Below are 19,360 nucleotides of genomic sequence, written 5' to 3'. Positions count from 1 at the left end.
TCAATGGACATTTGGGCTTTCTCCATTGTTAGTTATTGTTGATAATGCTGCTATAAACATTGAGGGACATGTACCCCTTCAAATCTGTATTTTTGTATCCTTTGGGTACTTAGTAGTGCAATTGCTGGATCATAGGGTAGTTCTATATTCAGTTTTTTTAGGAACCTTCATATTGTTCTCCAGAGTAGCTGCACCAATTTGCATTCCCACCAATAGTGCAAGAGGCTTCCCCTTTCTCCACAACAACACCTGTTATTTCTTGTGTTAATTTTAGCCATTGTGACAGGTATGAGGTGGTATCTTATGGTTTCGATTTGTATTTCCCTGATGATGAGTGATGTTTGAGTATCTTTTCACGTGTCTGTTAGCTATCTATATGTCTTCTTTGGAGAAGAGTCTATTCATATCTTCTTCCCATTTATTCACTGGCTTATTTGCCTTTTGGGTGTTGAGTTTGATAAGTTCTTTATAGGTTTTGGATACTGACTTTTTATCAGATGTGTCATTTGCAAATATCTTCTCCCATCCCATAGGCTGCTTTTTAATTTTGTTGATTGTTTCCTTTGCTGTGCAGATGCTTTTTATCTTGATGAAGTCCTAATAGTTCATGTTTGCTTTTGTTTCCCTTCAGAGATGTGTCTAGTAAGAAGTTGCTCTGGCTAAGCTCAAAGAGGTTGCTGCCTATGTTCTCCTCTAGGATTTTGATGGTTCCCTGTCTCACAATTAGGTCTTTCAGATACTTTTTTTTTTTTTTTTTTTTTTTTTTTACAAAACAGCTTTATTATTATATTTTAAGGTCAACTTCCCTCATTTTAAATGTACAATTAAATAATTTTTAGTAAAGGTACAGATGTGCAACCATCACCAAATCCAGTTTGGGAACATTTCTGCCACCCCAAAAAGATCCCTCATGCCCATTTATGGTCATTCTCTGGATGTCACTGTGCCCTGAGCATGCCATCATCAGAGGAAGTGGGGATGGAGTGAGGGAATTCCCAAGATCCTCTGCCTGTCAGTCTAGCACCAGTGTCCCAACAACATGCAGCAGATGAGTTGCGGGCCAACATCCCTCGCCCTGAGGGGAACTAACAGGTGCTCCTCCAGAGGGTGCTGGCCACACTGAGCCCCATCCTAACCCCTTTCAGGTGGATAAAGTTTGAAGAAAAGGTAGAGGAAGGAGGCGAGCGCTGGAGCAAGCCCCATGTGTCCACACTGTCGCTGCACAGCCTCTTCGAGCTCCGGACCTGCTTGCAGACGGGGACGGTGCTGCTGGATTTGGACAGTGGCTCCTTACCACAGATCATAGGTGAGGCAGGGACCACTGGGGCCCCTGAAAGCCATGGCCGCCTTATGCCCACTCTGGGTCTGTGTGGCACCCACATGATCCTGCAGAAACCAGGCTTTGGGTCTGATGCTCCCAAAACAGTCTCAGTCCCATGTAGAGCTCCAATGGGGAAAAGACCATCCTATGAATGCCATCCAGCAATGAAGCAAAAAGGAGATGGGCTTTCTAGTGTTCTCAGAGACACCTGTTGCCATGGCAACCTGTTGCTTGTTAGAGTAAATGGATCATCATTCATCTTTAGGAAATTAGCTCTTATTTAGTGGAGTGGTGAAGGAGGGGGTGGCTCACCTTATTATCCCTAAAATGTCTTATGAATTTTGTTCAGAAATTTGCCACCAGTATTTTGCCTGAAATACTTTTCTAGAAGGAATTCATGTTAGGACTAAAACCATTGAGCACAGTAGTTTTGTGCTTCTCAGGGTATTTCGTTTACTTTTCACAATAGCACTGATAGAGCATAGAATTTTATATACACATACATACACATGGACACACACACATGTACAGACATGCACATACCCAAAGGTTGTGACTTGCCCATGTTTCTGCAGTTTGTGGCAAGCCAGGACTATTTCCACATCTCCTGCTTCCTTTAGTCACTTTTAATCCCACTAATAACAAATGAAACTGAAGACTCCCATACCCCTGGTCATTCTGTCCCACATGGATGAGGCATGTCTGTTCCCCACTTAGATGATGTCATCGAGAAGCAAATTGAGGACGGCCTTCTGCGACCAGAGCTCCGGGAGAGGGTCAGCTATGTCCTCCTGAGGAAACACCGTCACCAAACCAAAAAGCCCATCCATCGCTCCTTGGTTGACATTGGAAAGTCCGTCTCTTCCACCACCAGTGAGTTGGGCCATATGCTCGTGGGCATTGGGCATGTGGGGGCCTGTGTCAGGTCCCAGCCTCCAGGTGAGCTTTCCTCGGTGGCTGCAGGGTCTTAGCAACTTGGAGGCTCCCTGGACTTCATGATCCTGGAAAAATTCTGAGGTTCTGGGGATCCCTCAGCCTCCTTCTCCAGCAGGCCTGCAGAGACTCCAGCCATATCCCAAAATTATCCCCACCACCAGAGCAGAACCATTCCTAGGAAGAGAGTTGGTTCTCAGCCTGTGCTGCACAATGCAATCACGTGGGGCTATGAAACATGTCCCAATGCATAGGCCCCACCCTGGGAGTTGGATTCAGTTGGTCTGAGGTATAGCCTGGAAACAGGAAGTTTAGAAAGCTCCCCCAGGAGATTCTCATGTGTGGTCAGGCTTGCAAAATGCTGGTGGAGATGGCATGTTTATGGAAAGAGTTCAAAAGTTTCCCATTGAACCCCCAAGAAGAGCCAAAAGCCTTGGCAGAAAATTAAGCACATCAAGGTGGTAGAAGGTTCTGGGTTCATCTGAAGTGTGCCAGGGCTTATAAATCTGGTAGCTGTGTTACTCTGATTAGCAGAGCCTGGGTCATTAGGGAGAATGGATTGTTCCACACACATAGCTCAAACCTGCAACCCTCCACTGTTGATATTGCAGAGTCAAAGTGCCCAGACAGCAGCCTTACTGAACATACTAGATAAATGCAGTAATCAGAAAAAAGTCCAGAAGGTTGCTAAATGAAGAACCTTGAGCAATTTCTTTAGATGAATTGTTTTAAAATGGAAAGTGTTTAGCATATAACTAGCAGGTACATAGCACTTACCATGTTCCAAGCACTGTTCTGAGTGTCCACATGTGTTAACTCACTTCATCTTCACAATAACCCTGTGGCTAGGTACTGGTCTTGTTATCCTCATCCTCATTTTACAGATGAGGAGCCCGAGACACCAAGAGGTTAAGTTATTTGCCTAAGGTCACACAGCAAGTAAATGGTGGAGTCAGGGATGAACCCAGGCAGTCTACAACACCTGCTGCCTATTTAACAATTGTGTGTCTCACTCTCAAGACTACAAATATTTTCTGTAATCTTGTTCAGACTATTAACTTCAAAAACAGAACACAAAACAACCAAAATACACTTTCTTCCTGAAAGGGGAAGAGATGCATCTCACAGCCCAGCTTTGTTTAGGTGGAATGACCGTGCTAACTGCAGGGGCTGTGCTGTAGATCAAGGCTGCTGAAGCCAAATCCCTTCTGTTCCTCCTCCCAGATCGCAGCCCAGCCCGGAGCCCAGTGGCTGGTCCAAGCCTACACCACTCCACCGAGGACCTGAGGATGCGGCAAAGCGCCAATTACGGAAGGCTGTGTGAGTGTGTTCTCGGCTGCTGCAAGACAGCTTTGTTCTATGTCGGCTTCCATAGACTTTCAGAGTTGGAGGAGATAAAGGTCAGGACCTATCTAGAATTTTCAGGACAGGCATCAGGAGAAATCTAACCTTCACCTCAAACCTAAGGCTGTCCTTAGGACCTAACTCACTACCCTACGTTTCTATGTAACTACTCTGAATAATGCAACTCTAAATCAAGTGCTGGCATAATCATTAACAATCCTATGTGCTAGGCATTTTTTATCTTAGTTTCTACCTTTGTCTTCACCAAACTGATCATTAGCCCCATTTTTGGTAAGAAGTCTTCCTTGAAACTGAATTAGATACAAGCTAAGAACTTTCCCCTGGGACAGTCAGAGAACACTGCCATCCCTGGGTGACAGTCTTGTGCACCACAAAGGTGGGATGCTGGCAATCACAGCCCCCTGAGGAAATGGGTGAGGGGGCTTGTGAAGTACACAGTCATAGACAGGGCTTTTCAGGCAATTCATGGGGGTGGGGGTGGGGGGTAACTGACAGGTAAGCTGTGAAGCAAAGAAAAGAGAGAAGTTGCAAAATGGAAAGAAAAATGAGTGAGAGGAGTATGTTCCTTTAAATACTTTTACTAAAATGCCAAAGTATGTACAGGTTATGCCACCCGTACCTTGACCAGGTTCAAGGAATGATTTGGAGGGCAGTGTGGGCCCTGCCCAAGGCCTCAGGTAGTCTTTTCTGTTTGTTGTTGGTGACCCCAGAACACACTTAGTCTTCCTGGCATTGGTTATTCCATGTAGGGATGGCAGGAGGCAGCAAATGGCTTTGGGGCAAGCCTTCCTCCCAGTTGTTCATTGTGTCTGAGGTCACCCTTGTGCCCAATACTGCAGTGGAGACCCAGATAAAACATTCTGTGTGCACACTACCCCATGCCCAGGGTGGGCCCTGGAAGGCTCAGAGAGGAGACACGTCTGAATCTTGGAGAATAAATAGGGATTTTCTAGAAGCATGCAGTGGGGTGGGGGTGTAGAAGGAGGAGGCTGTTCCAAACAAAGGAAACTAACAGCAGAAGGAAGGCACTGTGAAGTGAGCATTCACTTTACCAGGAAGGCAGGGCCTGAGGGCAAGAGGGTCAAAGCGAAGAGAGCATACACACATATGCTGCAGAAGGAGCCTGTCTTTATGAAGGTAACGGGGTCCCCTGAGAAATTTTCAGCAGAGGCACACCATGATCAGATTCTTATTTGAGAAAGAATAAACTAGAGGGGGACAAGATTGAAAGTGAGAGACTGTCAGAGCAAGACTGGAGAGGACAGGGCCAAAGTGGGATGCAAGGACCAGGAGAAACAGGAAATGAGGAGGTGAGGCCAGCACCTAGGTGGGGCGAATGGGAGGGAGGGGCATTGAACAGACTAAGATGTGGAGGGGGAGTCATTTGGTGGAAGCCAGTGAGTTCCATTACCTGGTATGTGGAGTTAAAGGTCCCAGGTGGGGCTGCACAACAGAGTCTGGGGCTCAGGAGAGAGGTATGGAGTGGAGACCCAATCTGGGCATCCTCAGCCCAGTGTAGGCATTAAGTGATGGGGGTGGAGGGGGTGGATGTAACTGACCAAAGATGGAGGGGGTGAAGACTCTGCAAGGGATGAAGCAAAGCAAGGCCCTGAGCCCAGCAGGAGAGGATCCTGAATGCGTGTAAGAGGAAGGGAGCCAAGGGAGGACAGAGTTCTAGAAGCTAGGGCTGCCACAGGCCACAGAAAGCCAAGAAATAACAGATCTGAGAGTGCCCGCTGGATTTGGCTGCTCCTGGGAAATGAGAGCTGACTTTCTCCTGCCTCAGCTAGGGAAGGAACAATTGGCCAGTTCAAATAATTTGTCACCACTGTTCTCCCCACGTTCCTTCCTTCTGCCAGAAAATACCTGACCATTTAAAAAAAAAAATCTCTAACGTTTATTCATTTTTGAGAGACAGAGTATAAGCAGGGTAGGGGCAGAGAGAGAGGGAGATACAGAATCTGAAGCAGGCTCCAGGCTCTGAGTTGTCAGTGCAGAGCCCAACATGGGGCCATGAGATCATGATCTGAGCTGAAGTCAGACACTCAACCTAGTGAGCTACCCAGGTGCCCCAACACCTGGCCATTTTTAAACACTCATATGGGTCATGGAGGACAGAGGTGAAACTGGTCTTCTTTCTCCAACAAGCCCAAACTCAGTGACACTGGCACCTTACCTGATCATGTGTCTGTGTCCCTCACGTCCTCCAGGGCCTGGTGCAGAGCAGACATCTCGGTCTCTGCCCAAGAAGTTGGGGTGGAGGAGTACAGAGCAGAGTGTAGCAGACTGAGGGGTGAGAATGGAAAGGAGAACCTGCAGTAGAAGGGAAGAAAGGGAAGGAAAAGGAGCAGAGGCTAGCTCCAGGGGGTTGAGCGATGAGGGGACAGGGGGTCTTGCTTTGGTTATGAAGCTGGGAGAAGCATGTGGAGGGACCAAGGGAAAAGGACCTGCAGGAGCCTGACTTCCCCTGATGGAACTTCTTTTCCTTCTCTCCTAGGTCACGCCCAGAGCAGGAGCATGAATGATATTTCTCGCACCCCAAACACAGACCAGGTAGTAAAGGCCTGGTCCTTGGCCACCGTGAAGGCCCAGGGTGGGAAGGTGCCTTTGGTTTCAGGGACAGGGAGCCCCTATGGGCAGAACTCCACTCCCATGAAGGAGTTGGAGTCCCCAGGGAGGACCCAGGTGGGGGCTCTGGGCTGCCTTTGTGACTGCCCAGCCCATCAGTCAGGTACTCACTAAGCCCTACATGCTGGCTCTGTGCCAGGTGCTCAGGGAGTGGGGGACAGAGAAGTATGATCAGATGAGGTGCCAGCTGTCCCTGAACTTGGAATTTGTTGGACAGAAGAAGACCAGCACACAGTCTCACCTTCTCCACGACCCCCAAGCATGGAGGTCGTGGATTTAAGGATGGAGTGGGGACTTGGGCTGGCAGAGAAAAGCAGTGGGGCCTGACTGTGGAGACAACAGTGCCAGTGGATCGACTAGACTGCCCACTAGTGTGTCTTCTCCTAGGCCAGGGCAGGACATCAGTTCTTGTCTCCCACCAGCTTGGCTGAAACCTCCATGAGGAGATCAGAATCCTACAAACATGTTGAGTCCAAGTCCTAAGGCCCACAACCAAGGTACCCTGCGACTTTGCCCCTGGGAACTCCAGTGGTGGCCACCTTCAACTGCAACCCTCATACATCTTGATGGTCCCCTTGCCTGTGCCTCCAGAAATAGGAAGAAAGGTGATGGAGGAAACCTGAAATTTGATGAGAATCCCTCAGGAGCGTGGGTGACCTCCAGGCCTTCAAGGCACCCCCAAGTTTGGTGGAAAGCAAAACAAAAAGAGTCCCTCATGTCAGAGTCCCAAAGTCCCTTTGGTGGCTAAAATAATAACAATAACAGCATCAACCAACATTTCAGGTCCACATGCTGCATGCACTACATTGCACAGAGCTTTTTGTTTGCATCACAAAGGTATGCTCATCATCTCCATTCTACTGATGAGGACACTGAGGGTTTAAAGCAGTTAAATAATGTGCCCAAGTTCATGTAGCTGAAAGGTAACACAACTATGATTTAACCCAGGCAATCTGATTCTAGAGTCCTTAGTTTGGGGGTGACTTGGGAAGGAATATTCTGGAATATTATTTAGAGAGGAAACCCACTTTACTATAGTCACGCACACAGACGGTAAAGCCACCATAAGAAAGCATTGCCTAGTAAAAGTCTTTCAGAGACTATTTAAATAAATATCTAAGTGGTAATAAGAATGCTAGCTATCCCTTTCCCCAGGCAAAGCTGCATCAATCTAGGGATTGGAGCCCGGCATCCAGCTCCCCCGACTGATTGAGTGATGCTGCTTCTCAGTATTTGCAGCAGCATGGCTTGTTGTGGGGTCAATGGCTCACAGGCCAGTGGGTGCCCTTTAGGTCCATCTTTCTTTAAAACTCCACACCTGCCCTAGACAGGTCAACAGGTTTCTAGTGAGCAGAGTGTGGATTCACTGTGTGCAGAGACTCAGCAGAGGTGGACCAGAGTTCCCATGGAGTTCAGGAAGTGGGGTCAGCAGGGCCCCGGTTGGACAAACCCATGTCCAGATTGTTGCCAAGCCATGAGGGCCAGAATGCCAGTGTGGCTCATTTCTGGGACACCACCATGGCGACCTCCTTACCAAACATGTCACAATCTGCAAGGGGCCCTTCTCCTCTCCTGGGTTATGGATGTGCTGGTTGGATAACGCCAAAGCATTGTTGTTTTCAAGGTCCAGGGCATTCCTGCCACCCCTCCCCTCCTCCTGTCCTGTCAGGGGGACAGCACCTGCTTGGCACACCCAACCCTCCATCTTGAAGAACCTCCTTATGAATCAGCTGACTATGCCTGCAACAAAGGGACTTTTTGAACCTTTGGGACTCTGGCTTTCTCATTTAACATCTGGCCATACTTACTCTCACTGTTAGGGTCCTTGGTGCTATTAGCTGGGTGGCTGTGAAGAGTTTCGTTTGCTTATTTGTTTAGATTTCAAAGATTATAAGGGTGCAGCCATTGCTCGCATGCCTTTTCTTCTGCTGGTAGGCTGCCGAGCCCAGTCTGTATCATGCTCCCCATGAGTGCATCAGAGAGTAGCCCCTGCCTGTGCCCAGAGACATGGAACAGGAAGAGACACAAGGAATCTGTGTCTCCACTGTACTTATGAGAAATAGGAGAGATTCCAGACAAGGAGGGATTGGGGGGCAATGTTGTGGTGTCCACAGGATCTCTCGTTAGCACTTGTCTCCCCCTTCTGGCCCTTTCTTCCTTTGTTGGCCACTTTGGACTTCCACCAGCCCTGCCCCCACAAAAGCCTTCCTCTCCATCCTCTCTGTACAAAATTATCTCTCTGTCCCTTGTTCATCCCCTTGTACCCAAGGAGAAGCAATCTGAAAAACTAACCTATGATGTTAAAGACTGAGAAGAGGCTTGTACATGACTGTCCCTGGGGCATTTTCATTATAAAAGAGAACTCAGGAGGAGTCAGTATCTTAACCCTAGGAATGAAGTCATACACGGACAGAGTGGGAATAAGTTTGGGATGAGGGCCTGCCTCCTGTGCTTCTTATATTGGACACCACTCGCTCTGCCTATTTGACCTTCCTGCCCTGAACAGACACTAGCCCCCAGCATCTCAGTGGTCTTAAGTCGGAAAGTCTCAGAAGCTGAGTTTCCTGGGAGTTCCCCTGGGGGTGACTCAGGGGCACAGAAGTCTCTCACAGATTTGGAGGTGGGATCCAGGGGCTCCTGTCAACCAGGAAGCTGATGGCAAAGGGAAAACAAAGCATGTCTGCCCTGTCATCAGAATGGGCCTCATCCTTTCCACAGTCACCCAAGGTGAGGGCAGAGAGGGAGGGCTGGGCACCTGGTGTGGAAGAGCCAAGACTCCCATCTGCTTGTGCTGCAGGGGGCTGGGAGATAAGGCCTGATGGCCAGCAAGCCTGGGCTCTCTTCTTTGACCCCTTGACTCACACTTCAGTTGAGCAAAGTTTTCCCCCATCAAGGAATATCTTAGGGTTCAGATCATTGCCTGTTCCTTCCCATCTACTAAGGCTTACTTGGTCCTGGGGTTAACCAATTTTGAGTCTCCTCATCTGCAGAATAGGGAAAGTGTTTGGTTATTTCAGCCTCTTGAGAAGTGCATGGAGAATTTTTTTAAAGTTAGGCCTTCACAGCAATCTGAAGGGGGGTGAGGGATTGAGAGCTGAAACCACTGATGTGAGTATCCATGGGTATCTTGTTTTCCCCTCCCTGACCAGCGGAAAAACAAATTCATGAAGAAGATCCCCAAGGACTCAGAAGCCTCCAATGTACTCGTGGGTGAGGTGGACTTCCTGGACCAGCCATTTATTGCCTTTGTGCGTCTCATCCAGTCAGCCATGCTGGGAGGAGTGACTGAGGTCCCTGTCCCCACCAGGTGAGGGCCCCTGAAATCTGCCCCCACACCCGCTTGAAGGAAGCCAGCTGTCCAGGCAGTGGTCCCAAAGTGCTACTGGAGACACCCCTAAAATATGGAAGGAAAATTAGGGAATTGCTGGGGAAGAAAGTCTTCTGACTAGGGCAGTATTTTAAATTTTATTTTAAATAATCATTAAAAAAAGAAGACAACAGCTGAGACAGACACCATTGGCTGGGCTTGGACAACAAGACAATGGTGAGGATGCTCAAGTGGGAGCTGGAGGGAGTGAAGAGGTGCCTCTGCAAAGCAAGTGTGGGATTCAAAGGAGGGAAGGGACAAGTGTATGGTCAATTCATGAGTTAAGAATGAATCATGTCCAGGGCCAGAGAATCCTTTTCACCTGCTTCTATTTTTCCTTCTCACTTTCCTCCTCCTCCTCCTCCTCCTCCTCCTCCTCCTCCTCCTCCTCTTCCTCCATCATATTTTTGCAGATTTCTGTTCATATTGCTTGGACCTTCTGGGAGATCAAAATCCTACAATGAAATTGGCCGTGCCATTGCAACCCTCATGGTAGACGATGTAAGTGGGAACAAGAAGCACGTACTCCAGAATGTCATGGCTCCTGCAACAAGCACTGTGCTTTATTCACTCACTTATCCAATAGGCACATATGAGCACCTACTGTGTGCCAGGCTTGTGCAGGGCACTGAGGGTTATAAGAATCAGGGAACAGTCCCTGCCCTTTAGGAGCACTAATCAAGTGGGAGAGACAGACCTGTAATTCTAAAATGAACCATATGCTAACTGTCCAGGCAGCCAGGTGAGGCTTCACATAGGAGGGGCCTTTAAACTAAGGATGAACAGGAGTTACATAGACCTTGCATAAGCCTAAGAGGCAGGCACTCCAGACAAAGAGAACAAGAGCCAAAGCTTGAAGATGGAGACGCTGGATAAAAGTGGTTTGACTTAGGCTCAGTGTAAGAGCTTCAAGAGCAAGAGGTGAGCTAGAGACTACACAGAGCCTGTAGGCACAGCTTAGTGTTCCCTCTGTGCCTGGGGTGGTGGGGAGCCTAGAGGACTTTAAACACAGGCATGATCTGTAAATCAGAAAGAACACCCTGGAAACAACCTGGAATGATGCAGCTTGACCCTCCAAGGCTGAGGGGCTAGGAAGTTATAATCAGATTTAAAGTATCTGAGCTTCTTGGACTGGACTCTTGCATAGGTTTTCTAATGAGCTTGCTGTGTACAAAACTGACAACAGAAAGGTTGAGTGACTCAACCAAAGTCCTACAGCGAGGACACACAGACCTGGCCTTCAGGTCTTCCCCCAAGGCCCTGCTGTTCCCCACTGTATCTAATTTCACCTGAGGGGCTCTGTCCTTACCTCAAAGACAGAGGGTAAGCTGGCAGGAGCAATGGTTCAGAGGAATCTTCTCCAAAACTATATGTGATGTGTTCCCAGGAGGTGGATAAGAAGCAGACAGTCAGCAAGACGTCCCCTTACTCTTTCCTCCCCAGCTCTTCAGTGACGTGGCCTATAAAGCCCGAAATCGGGAAGATCTGATAGCAGGGATTGATGAATTTCTGGATGAGGTCATCGTCCTTCCCCCTGGAGAATGGGACCCAAATATCCGAATTGAGCCCCCCAAGAAAGTGCCCTCTGCTGATAAGAGGTATGTATGTGGATGGAGGGGTGGCAGAAGAGGGCGGTGGTACAAAGGGAGCTCCGAGTCTGTCTGTCTCTGGCTTTTCTGGTCAGCATGAATGAGTTTATAGTATTTCTTTTTCTGGTGTCGTTTTATTTCTCTAAAAAAAAAAAAAAAAAAAAAAAAAAGCAAGCAATATACTTCCTATGAACATCTATAAAGTGTGGGTGACCCGTGCATGGGTATTGCAAGTTCATTTTCGGCATTTGTCTCTGCATTTTAAGATATTTCACGATTTTTGTGGGAGAGGTCAGAGGTGTTCTCCAAACAGTTCTAGAACAGCTAAGCTTGTCCCAGGATTGGGAGCCCTGCTGTCACCTGCCCCTTGCTCCGTACAGGAAATCCGTGTTCTCCTTGACGGAGCTAGGCCAGATGAACGGCTCTGTGGGCGGAGGCGGAGCGGTTGCTGGAGGCGGCGCGGGAGGCGGCGGCAGTGGCGGCGGGGCCGGCGGAGGGAGCAGCGGGGAAGACGGAGAGATGCCAGCCATGCACGAAATCGGGGAAGAGCTTATCTGGACGGGAAGGTGCCCACCCCAGGCTTGACGGCTACGCCAGCCGTCCTTTAGGCTTCTCCTCTCACCCACCTGCGGGAACCTTCTCCACTTCTGCCTGCAGCGCCCCCTCCCGGCCATGGGGTCTGGCCTCTACACTCTTCTTCCCCACGCCCTCCAAACCTCTCTGGATCCCGCATAAGGGTTGCAGCAGAAAGAAAGTGGGGCCCAGCACAGGAGTGGAGGAACCCAAACTTTTCTCTAGATACTCTGTGTTCCTGCATGAGTTTTCTAGGGTTGTCATAACAAAGTGGCACATTCTCAGTGGCTTATACAATAGAAATTTTCTCTCACAGTTCTGGAGGTAAAAGTTCCAAATCAAGGTGTGGGCAAGACCAGCTCCCAGACTCTGAGTGGGATCCTCCCTTCCCTCTCCCCAGCTTCTTCTGGTGGCTGCCAACCCTTGGTGTTTGGCTTGCAGCCACATAGCTCCATCTCAGCCTGTGTCCTCACGTGGTATTCTCCCTGTGTGTGTCTTCCTATGACACTTTCCTCTCTGTATGAGGACACCGGCCATACTGGATTAGGGCCCACCGCAGTGACTTCATCTTAATTTTATTACATCTGCAAGGACCCTATTTCCAAATAAGGTCACAATGATAGGTATAGAGGTTAGGATTTTAATGTGTCTTTTGGAGGTGACACAATTTAATCCATAACAGTACCATCTGAAATTTTTTCTTTTCTCTTTTTCTTTAAAAAGAGAAAGGATGGAGGGAATCTCCTGGCTTGGGTTTCCTTGCTGGTTCTTGGAATAATTTAGGAAAGGACAAGGACATGGCCTTACAAAGTTATATGTAAATTATACATATACTTTGAGAATGGAGTCATGTTTTATATACCTTTGGCTCTATGCCAGCCAGTAGTTCCAAATCGGGGGTAACTTTGCCTTCACCCCCATCCTCCCCCAGGGGACATTTGACAATGTCCAGAGACATTTTTCTTTGTCACAGTTAGAGGGGTGATGCTGTTGGCATCTAGGGGATAGAAGCCAGGGATGCTGCTCAACATGCTACATGCATAGGACAGCCCCACAATAAAGGATTACCCAGCCCTACATGTCAATGATACCAAGGCTAAGAAACCCTGCTCCATGCCAAGCATTGCATTAGGGGCTGTGGGGAATAGTATACCCAGTAAACACTATCTCTAAGCCTAAAATTTCCCACTCAGTTGTTCCAGAGAATAAAGAAACTAGTTATAAGATTAAGAACCTACCCTTGATAAATATGGGATGTCTAACTCTCTCCTAAAGTTGGACACATCTATGTTTACCAAACACAGGGAGGTGTCCTGCAGATGATCAGGGACATCACTGAGGAGGACAGCCAGGATTTCTGTGGACCCCAGGATTTCCATTCCCCATGGAATATTAGATCTACTTCAGGACATGTTCCCATCAGGCTTTCCCTCTCCCATCCAGGCCGCCTGTGACCACCTTTCCAGTAGAGATGGTGCTGACCACAAACTTTCAGTCCTGTGAAAATCCTTCCCTGTCTTTAAATGTTCTGGTGGAAAGTTCCCTGTCCCCATCCACCTCTAGTCAAGTTCCCTTCCTTGCCCCAGATTCTGCAGGCTCCTGTAAATAGCCCTGACCCTGCACTGGTGTTTGTGGTGAGAAAGCAGCCCCTGGGCCTGTCTTGAGCAGGTTCTTCGGTGGCCTGCGTCTGGATATCAAGAGGAAGCTGCCCTGGTTCCTAAGTGATTTCTACGATGGCTTCCACATTCAGTCCATCTCTGCCATCCTGTTCATCTACCTCGGCTGTATCACCAACGCAATCACCTTTGGTGGGCTTCTGGGGGATGCCACTGACAATTATCAGGTGTGTGCGACTGTGAACATGAGTGCAAACCTCCATAAAAGCTTCTGCCACCAGGTGGCAGTAATGAGCTTCATCCCATTATCCTGAAACCAAGGCTTGGGTTTCATCCACCGTGGGGTTCAGACCATCACTTTTTGTAATCCTTTGCCATTCAAAAAAAATAATAACCAACATTATTAAAAGATCTAAAGTTAAATCATGTTACTAAAGTCCAATGTAAGGATGACATAAATAGATCAAACTTTTTAGTTTATTTTGTTATATTTATTAAGCAGTGTCAGTTGCCCTCTAGTCTTTTTTGTTAATTTTTATCATTGAAATATAGTTGACTTGCAATGTTATATTAGTTTTCAGGTATACAACATAGTGATTTAACAATCCTATATGTTATGCGATGCTCAGACTTTTAAGGGGAATTATCTGTTTTGTTATTTGATACTTTCCCCATTGAGGTGTGAATGAACAATCAGCACAATTAAGTTATTAATTATGGACTTCTCTGAACATTTTTTTAAACACTCTTAAATTCTTAGCTGGAATTAAGACATGTTTAGAAAGATGGTAAGCTCTTACCATGACAATAACAGAGGCCTCCCTGGGGAAAACCTCAGTCAACAGAGATACCAGCCCATATCCCAGGCAAGGGGCTTTTCCCATGGGACCTTCAGGGTAGAACCATTGGAAAACTCAGACATCAAGATGGAAGACCTATTTTCCCAAATACATTGAGATGAATGCTTCTCTTCAGACCACACCGCTCTCCTGAGCTGCAGGTCCAATATCCAACTATCTCCTGGGTATGTCCACATGGCTGCCCCCAGGAATCCCCCAATGCACAGGGCCAGCATTGCATCCATTGCCTTCCCTCTAGACCTGCTGCTACCCCCAATATAGCAAGTGACACCATGGTTCACTCAGGTATGCGCGTATCATCCATGACTCATAAGTCCCAGCTTCCCCACGTAGCCTTCATGAATGACATGGCCCTACTTGCTTCTCAAGACTCCTCTCCCAAGGAACCCTTTCGCAGATTCCTGTTCTTACCCATTCTGTTTTCCATCAATCTTGATCATCTTTCACTTCTTCAAAGGCATCCTCCCTTTCAGCTCCAGCCTTTGTAAATAAGAGTCCCTCTTCCTGGGACAGTCTTTTTTTTTGTCACACCGCTTACCCTATTCTGGTCAATTCCGTGCTCATATTTTGGGTCTCAGCTGCTACATATATACCTCTTAGGAAGCCTTTCTGACCACTCCCCTTACTCCTACTGTGTGTTCCTATGACACCTTGAACTTATCCCTGGTTATCACACTCCTTGGCAGTGATTCTCAACAAGGAATGATTTTGACCCCCAAGAGACATTGAACAATATCTAGAGACAGTTTGGATTGTTATAACTGGGAGGGGGTGGTGCTACTGGCATCTTGTGGGTAGAAGCCAGGCATGCTGCTAACTAAACATCTTAAAATGCATAGGACATCCCCCTACAACAAAGAATTATCTAGCCCAAAATGTCAATAATACTAAGGTTGAGAAAGTGCTGTATGGAAATTGCCTGATTACTTGTTTGTATTTCCCATTAGACTAAAGGTGCATTATCTTGTTCACTGATGGGCCCCCAATACCTAACAAAATGGCTGGTATAGAGCAGGCACTTAAAGGATTTTTTTCTTTTTTTCTTTTCTTTATTTTTTTAAATATGAAATTGATTGTCAAATTGGTTTCCATACAACACCCAGTGCTCATCCCAACAGGTGCCCTCCTCAATGTCCATCACCCACTTTCCCCTCCCTCCCACCCCCCCATCAACCCTCAGTTTATTCTCCATTCTTAAAAGTCTCTTATGGTTTGGCTCCCTCCCTCTCTAACTTATTTAAAGGATTTTGAGCAAATGAATGGTCTGACCTCTGAAAGCACCTAACAGATGTTTGAATGAATAAATGACTGGATGGATGAATGGACTGTCCTCTGGGAGTAGACTGGGCATGAGGACAATCACATGCACATCCACTGGCAGCCCTATTTTCTAAGCTGTAGGGTGCCAAAAGGAAGTCATGTGGGACCTTTATCCAAATGGAAATTGAGACTAACAGTGGTGATTCAGGGGTTGTAGAGTAGGAGATAGGAAGCAGAATTTTTGGAGGAGAGGGCCTGGAATACAGATGAGCACTGTAGCCTGGGCCCTTGGCTGGGTTCTAACCTATGCTAAGAGGCCCCTTCTCCAGCTTCCGCTGAGACTCATATTCCTCATCCCCCAGGGAGTGATGGAGAGCTTCCTAGGCACTGCCATGGCCGGCTCCTTGTTCTGCCTCTTCTCGGGACAGCCCCTCATCATCCTCAGCAGCACAGGGCCCATCCTCATCTTTGAGAAGCTCCTCTTCGACTTCAGCAAGTAGGTGCCCTTGGTAGTTCCCAGTGCCTGCTCTCACACTTAGGGCAGTACACTAAGGCCAGGAAGGAGAATAGGCCCAAAAGGGAGGCAGGGGGAGGAGGTACCAAAGCTGTCTTTACCTATGGGAAGGACTGCCAGGAGGTCCTTCCTGACTCTCTCCAGCTACCTGCTTCTAAGCCATCTTAGTGCTTTTTAGCATAGCTGATAGGGAGACATGGAGGCAAGACAAGAGGAAACAATTCACACCACTGTGCTTGTAAGCAACTATGATGGGAAGTCAGTGCAGTCTTGAGCTGGAGGTCCGAAGGCCACATCCTGACCCAGGTAACTCCTGTGATCACCCTGGGCTCAGTTGCCTCATCTACAACATAAGTCTATTTTAAGGCCTCCCCCAGCTCTGTCACTCTGATATTCCCTGTTTTTCATTTACCCTGGGTGTTTGTTATCAAAGTTGTGAGAACTGAGATGTCTTAGCCTCTTCCTGCCACCCCTGTGAAATTCTTTCCCAGAATTTACAAAGAGGAGACAACCCAACCCAGGAATTGTCCCTGTCCCTAGTGTTCTCACAGCTCCTAGGAGGGCATCTGTGGCACAGGAGGGACAGATGATCCACTCAGGGTGAGTCTAGAGAACCAAGCACAGTGAAGAGCTCTGGGCTGGAGGTCCCTCCCTTCCCTCTGTCTTCCAGAGGCAATGGCCTGGACTACATGGAGTTCCGCCTCTGGATTGGCCTACACTCAGCCATCCAGTGCCTTATCCTGGTGGCCACGGATGCCAGCTTTATCATCAAGTATATCACCCGCTTCACTGAAGAGGGATTCTCCACCCTCATCAGCTTCATCTTCATCTATGATGCCATCAAGAAGATGATCGGTGCCTTCAAGTACTACCCCATCAACATGGACTTTAAGCCTGACTCCATCACCACCTACAAATGCGAGTGTGTCGCCCCTGACACAGGTGACCGGTAACCCCAGACATGCCCTGCGCCTCCACCTACTCACTCTCCCCCCACCACAACTCTCTACTCAAATGTAGGAGATATCACCCTGAGAAGTATCAGTCCCCTTGGGTGGTCACAAGATACCTGGACACTCTCTGGATGTCCGTCTACCAAGGGTGTTAAAAGAATCCCTTCACTGGGTGGGAGGTTGACTCAACCAACTGGTCAACCTGATAATACTCAGTGCCATTCCCATGGAGTTCCTTACTGACCGTAAAAGTGTCATCTGTAAAGTTAGGGCTTCCTATAGGCTGAAACACTGGCCTCCTTCACAGTCATAATCATGCCCCTAAGAGCCTCTAGTGGAATGTGCCCAGAGTGCCCAGGATGCTACAGAGCAGGGAAGGACACTCATGGATCTATACCTAGATCTATATCTGTATATCTAGAGAGAGAGAGAGATATATCCATCCATATATCTCTGACACTACCAAGCTGGACTCACAGAGAGCAAACTGAGGTCCAGAGACCACCCAATTCACACTGAACCTCAGTTTCCCTGGCTGTAATAGAAGGATATCAATGCTGTCCCTGCCAGTCTCATAGAACTCTTGTGAGGCTTTCAAGTCTATACCCAGATTGAATTGGAGTTTGACATAAGTAGATTTTGTGTGTTCAGCACTGTAACACAACTTATTGATTAAAAGATGATCATAAGTCAATCAAAAATATTATACAATCATTGTGCACCCTGTTTTAGGCTAGGCCTCATGGAGATGAAGATGTCCTGACCTCAGAGAGTACAGTTTTGTACTCTCTCCCTCTGTCACTGCACTGGTTTTGTAAAGCAGTCTAGACTTAATTTTTGTCTATCATTAATTTTGGGTTATTTCATGAAAATCCATCAAGAGGTGAAGCTATCCTTTGTCCTGAGCCAGAGCACGTTGCTTGCTGGGGGAACAAGGAGATCCTACCTACACGCCCTTCTCGCTCGTGTCCTAGAGTGAATCTCACCACCGTGGCCAAGGCCCCATCAGGGCACTCCCATTTGCTGCTTGTGCCCGCTGAACTGTGGCTTTATTGCACTGACTGAACACAAATGTTCCCACAAATGTGCCTTTTGGAAGTACATGGCCTTGATCTCTTTTAGAAACTGTCCAAATTCTGGGGTCATATGTGGGTGGCACTTCAGCCATTCAGAGAATCCTCTATCTGCAGGAGAAACCAAACATGGACATGCCCTAAGAACAGGCGATGTAGGAGCAAATAATGTTGGATTTGAGGGCCATAATAAAATCCACTTGCCTCCAAATAGTGTCCCCTCTGGCCTTGCCCAGGTGCCTGACATTGCCTCATTCTTTTGAGTCACTGTATTGCCATGGTTCTCAAACTGTGGTCCCCAGAAGCAGCAGCTTCCAGGAAATTAGAAATACAAATTCTTGGGCCTCACCCCACACATGCTAAATCAGAAACTCTGGGGTAGGGCCAGCTGTATATTAACAAGCCTTCCAGGTGATTCTGATGCATGCTTAAGTGTGAGAACCATTGCTCTATTGAACTATTAATTAGTAATACAGGATCATTATTAGCCACTAACTCTAGTAAGATTAGATTTTCAGTTTTTCCACCAAGAGTAAAGGAACTGGAATCAGGACAAGTTACTTTTGATTATAATGTGAAAAGGAAAGTCCTAGACATTAGGAGATGGGGTGGGGGGAACTAACTGAGGAAGGTTTCTTTCCCAGTCCATGGGCCAATTGCTTACAAAATGTTCCATATTCCTAGCTTTACTGGAAAGCCCAGTCTGGCTATGGCACCCTATCAGTGTCCATCTCTCTTCATCCTAAGAGCTTGTTGTAGGGGGGTGCTCTCTTTTTAAATTTAATCTTGTTTCCATTGTAACTGATTTGTATTCTATTTATGGATGCTGCACACACTGATTTGGCTGCTTTCAATCCCAAGTGAGTACTACTTTGTAAACACTAGAATTTAAAAATATTTGATACTTGGACCCTTTCTGGAATTTTCCATGTTATACTTCATCCTTCTTCATCTCAAAGTGGCTTTCAGATAAACCCTACCCAATATAAAAGAATGGCTAAGCCTAAGCTGAAGACATCAAAGGAATATCTGGTCTGACAAGCTTGGGCAATGGAAAGGTGCCCGAATTTTCCAGTCTCTAGCATTAGCTGGGAATCCTTTAGCATTTGTGTGGGTAGGCCTAAGTTAGCTTTCCTGCCCACTTTCTATGCTTTGTTGGTAACTGCATCACGTTCTCTTGGTCAGTGGTATGAGGTAAGGCAGCAGATGTCCTGATTTCTGTAAGTGAAGCATTCTTCAGAATAATAACAAACCTCTGGTTTGGAGAACTTTTAGGAATATTCTGCCCTAGGTCAAGACTGAATTCCT

At 47.3% G+C, this 19,360-nt stretch overlaps 1 protein-coding gene across 6 annotated transcripts in view; it reads left to right on the top strand.

Moving 5' to 3' along the window:
* The window catches only part of SLC4A5 (solute carrier family 4 member 5), a 105,577-nt gene that overhangs the window by 60,217 nt on the left and 26,000 nt on the right, over positions 1-19,360 (top strand). For all 6 annotated transcript variants that reach the window (XM_045446543.1, XM_045446540.1, XM_045446541.1 and 3 more), the window contains 11 exons: positions 1,146-1,306; positions 2,039-2,194; positions 3,479-3,574; positions 6,117-6,172; positions 9,397-9,554; positions 10,028-10,115; positions 11,058-11,212; positions 11,584-11,769; positions 13,445-13,619; positions 15,875-16,008; positions 16,697-16,968. In XM_045446543.1, coding sequence (XP_045302499.1) covers positions 1,146-1,306; positions 2,039-2,194; positions 3,479-3,574; positions 6,117-6,172; positions 9,397-9,554; positions 10,028-10,115; positions 11,058-11,212; positions 11,584-11,769; positions 13,445-13,619; positions 15,875-16,008; positions 16,697-16,968 — 1,637 coding nt within the window. The remainder of the gene's footprint in view (positions 1-1,145; positions 1,307-2,038; positions 2,195-3,478; positions 3,575-6,116; positions 6,173-9,396; positions 9,555-10,027; positions 10,116-11,057; positions 11,213-11,583; positions 11,770-13,444; positions 13,620-15,874; positions 16,009-16,696; positions 16,969-19,360) is intronic.

This window comes from Leopardus geoffroyi, chromosome A3 (assembly GCF_018350155.1).
Source record: "Leopardus geoffroyi isolate Oge1 chromosome A3, O.geoffroyi_Oge1_pat1.0, whole genome shotgun sequence".
NCBI lineage: Eukaryota > Metazoa > Chordata > Mammalia > Carnivora > Felidae > Leopardus > Leopardus geoffroyi.
The sequence above is the reverse complement of the archived record's forward strand: the minus strand, read 5'-3'. Positions and strand labels throughout refer to the sequence as shown.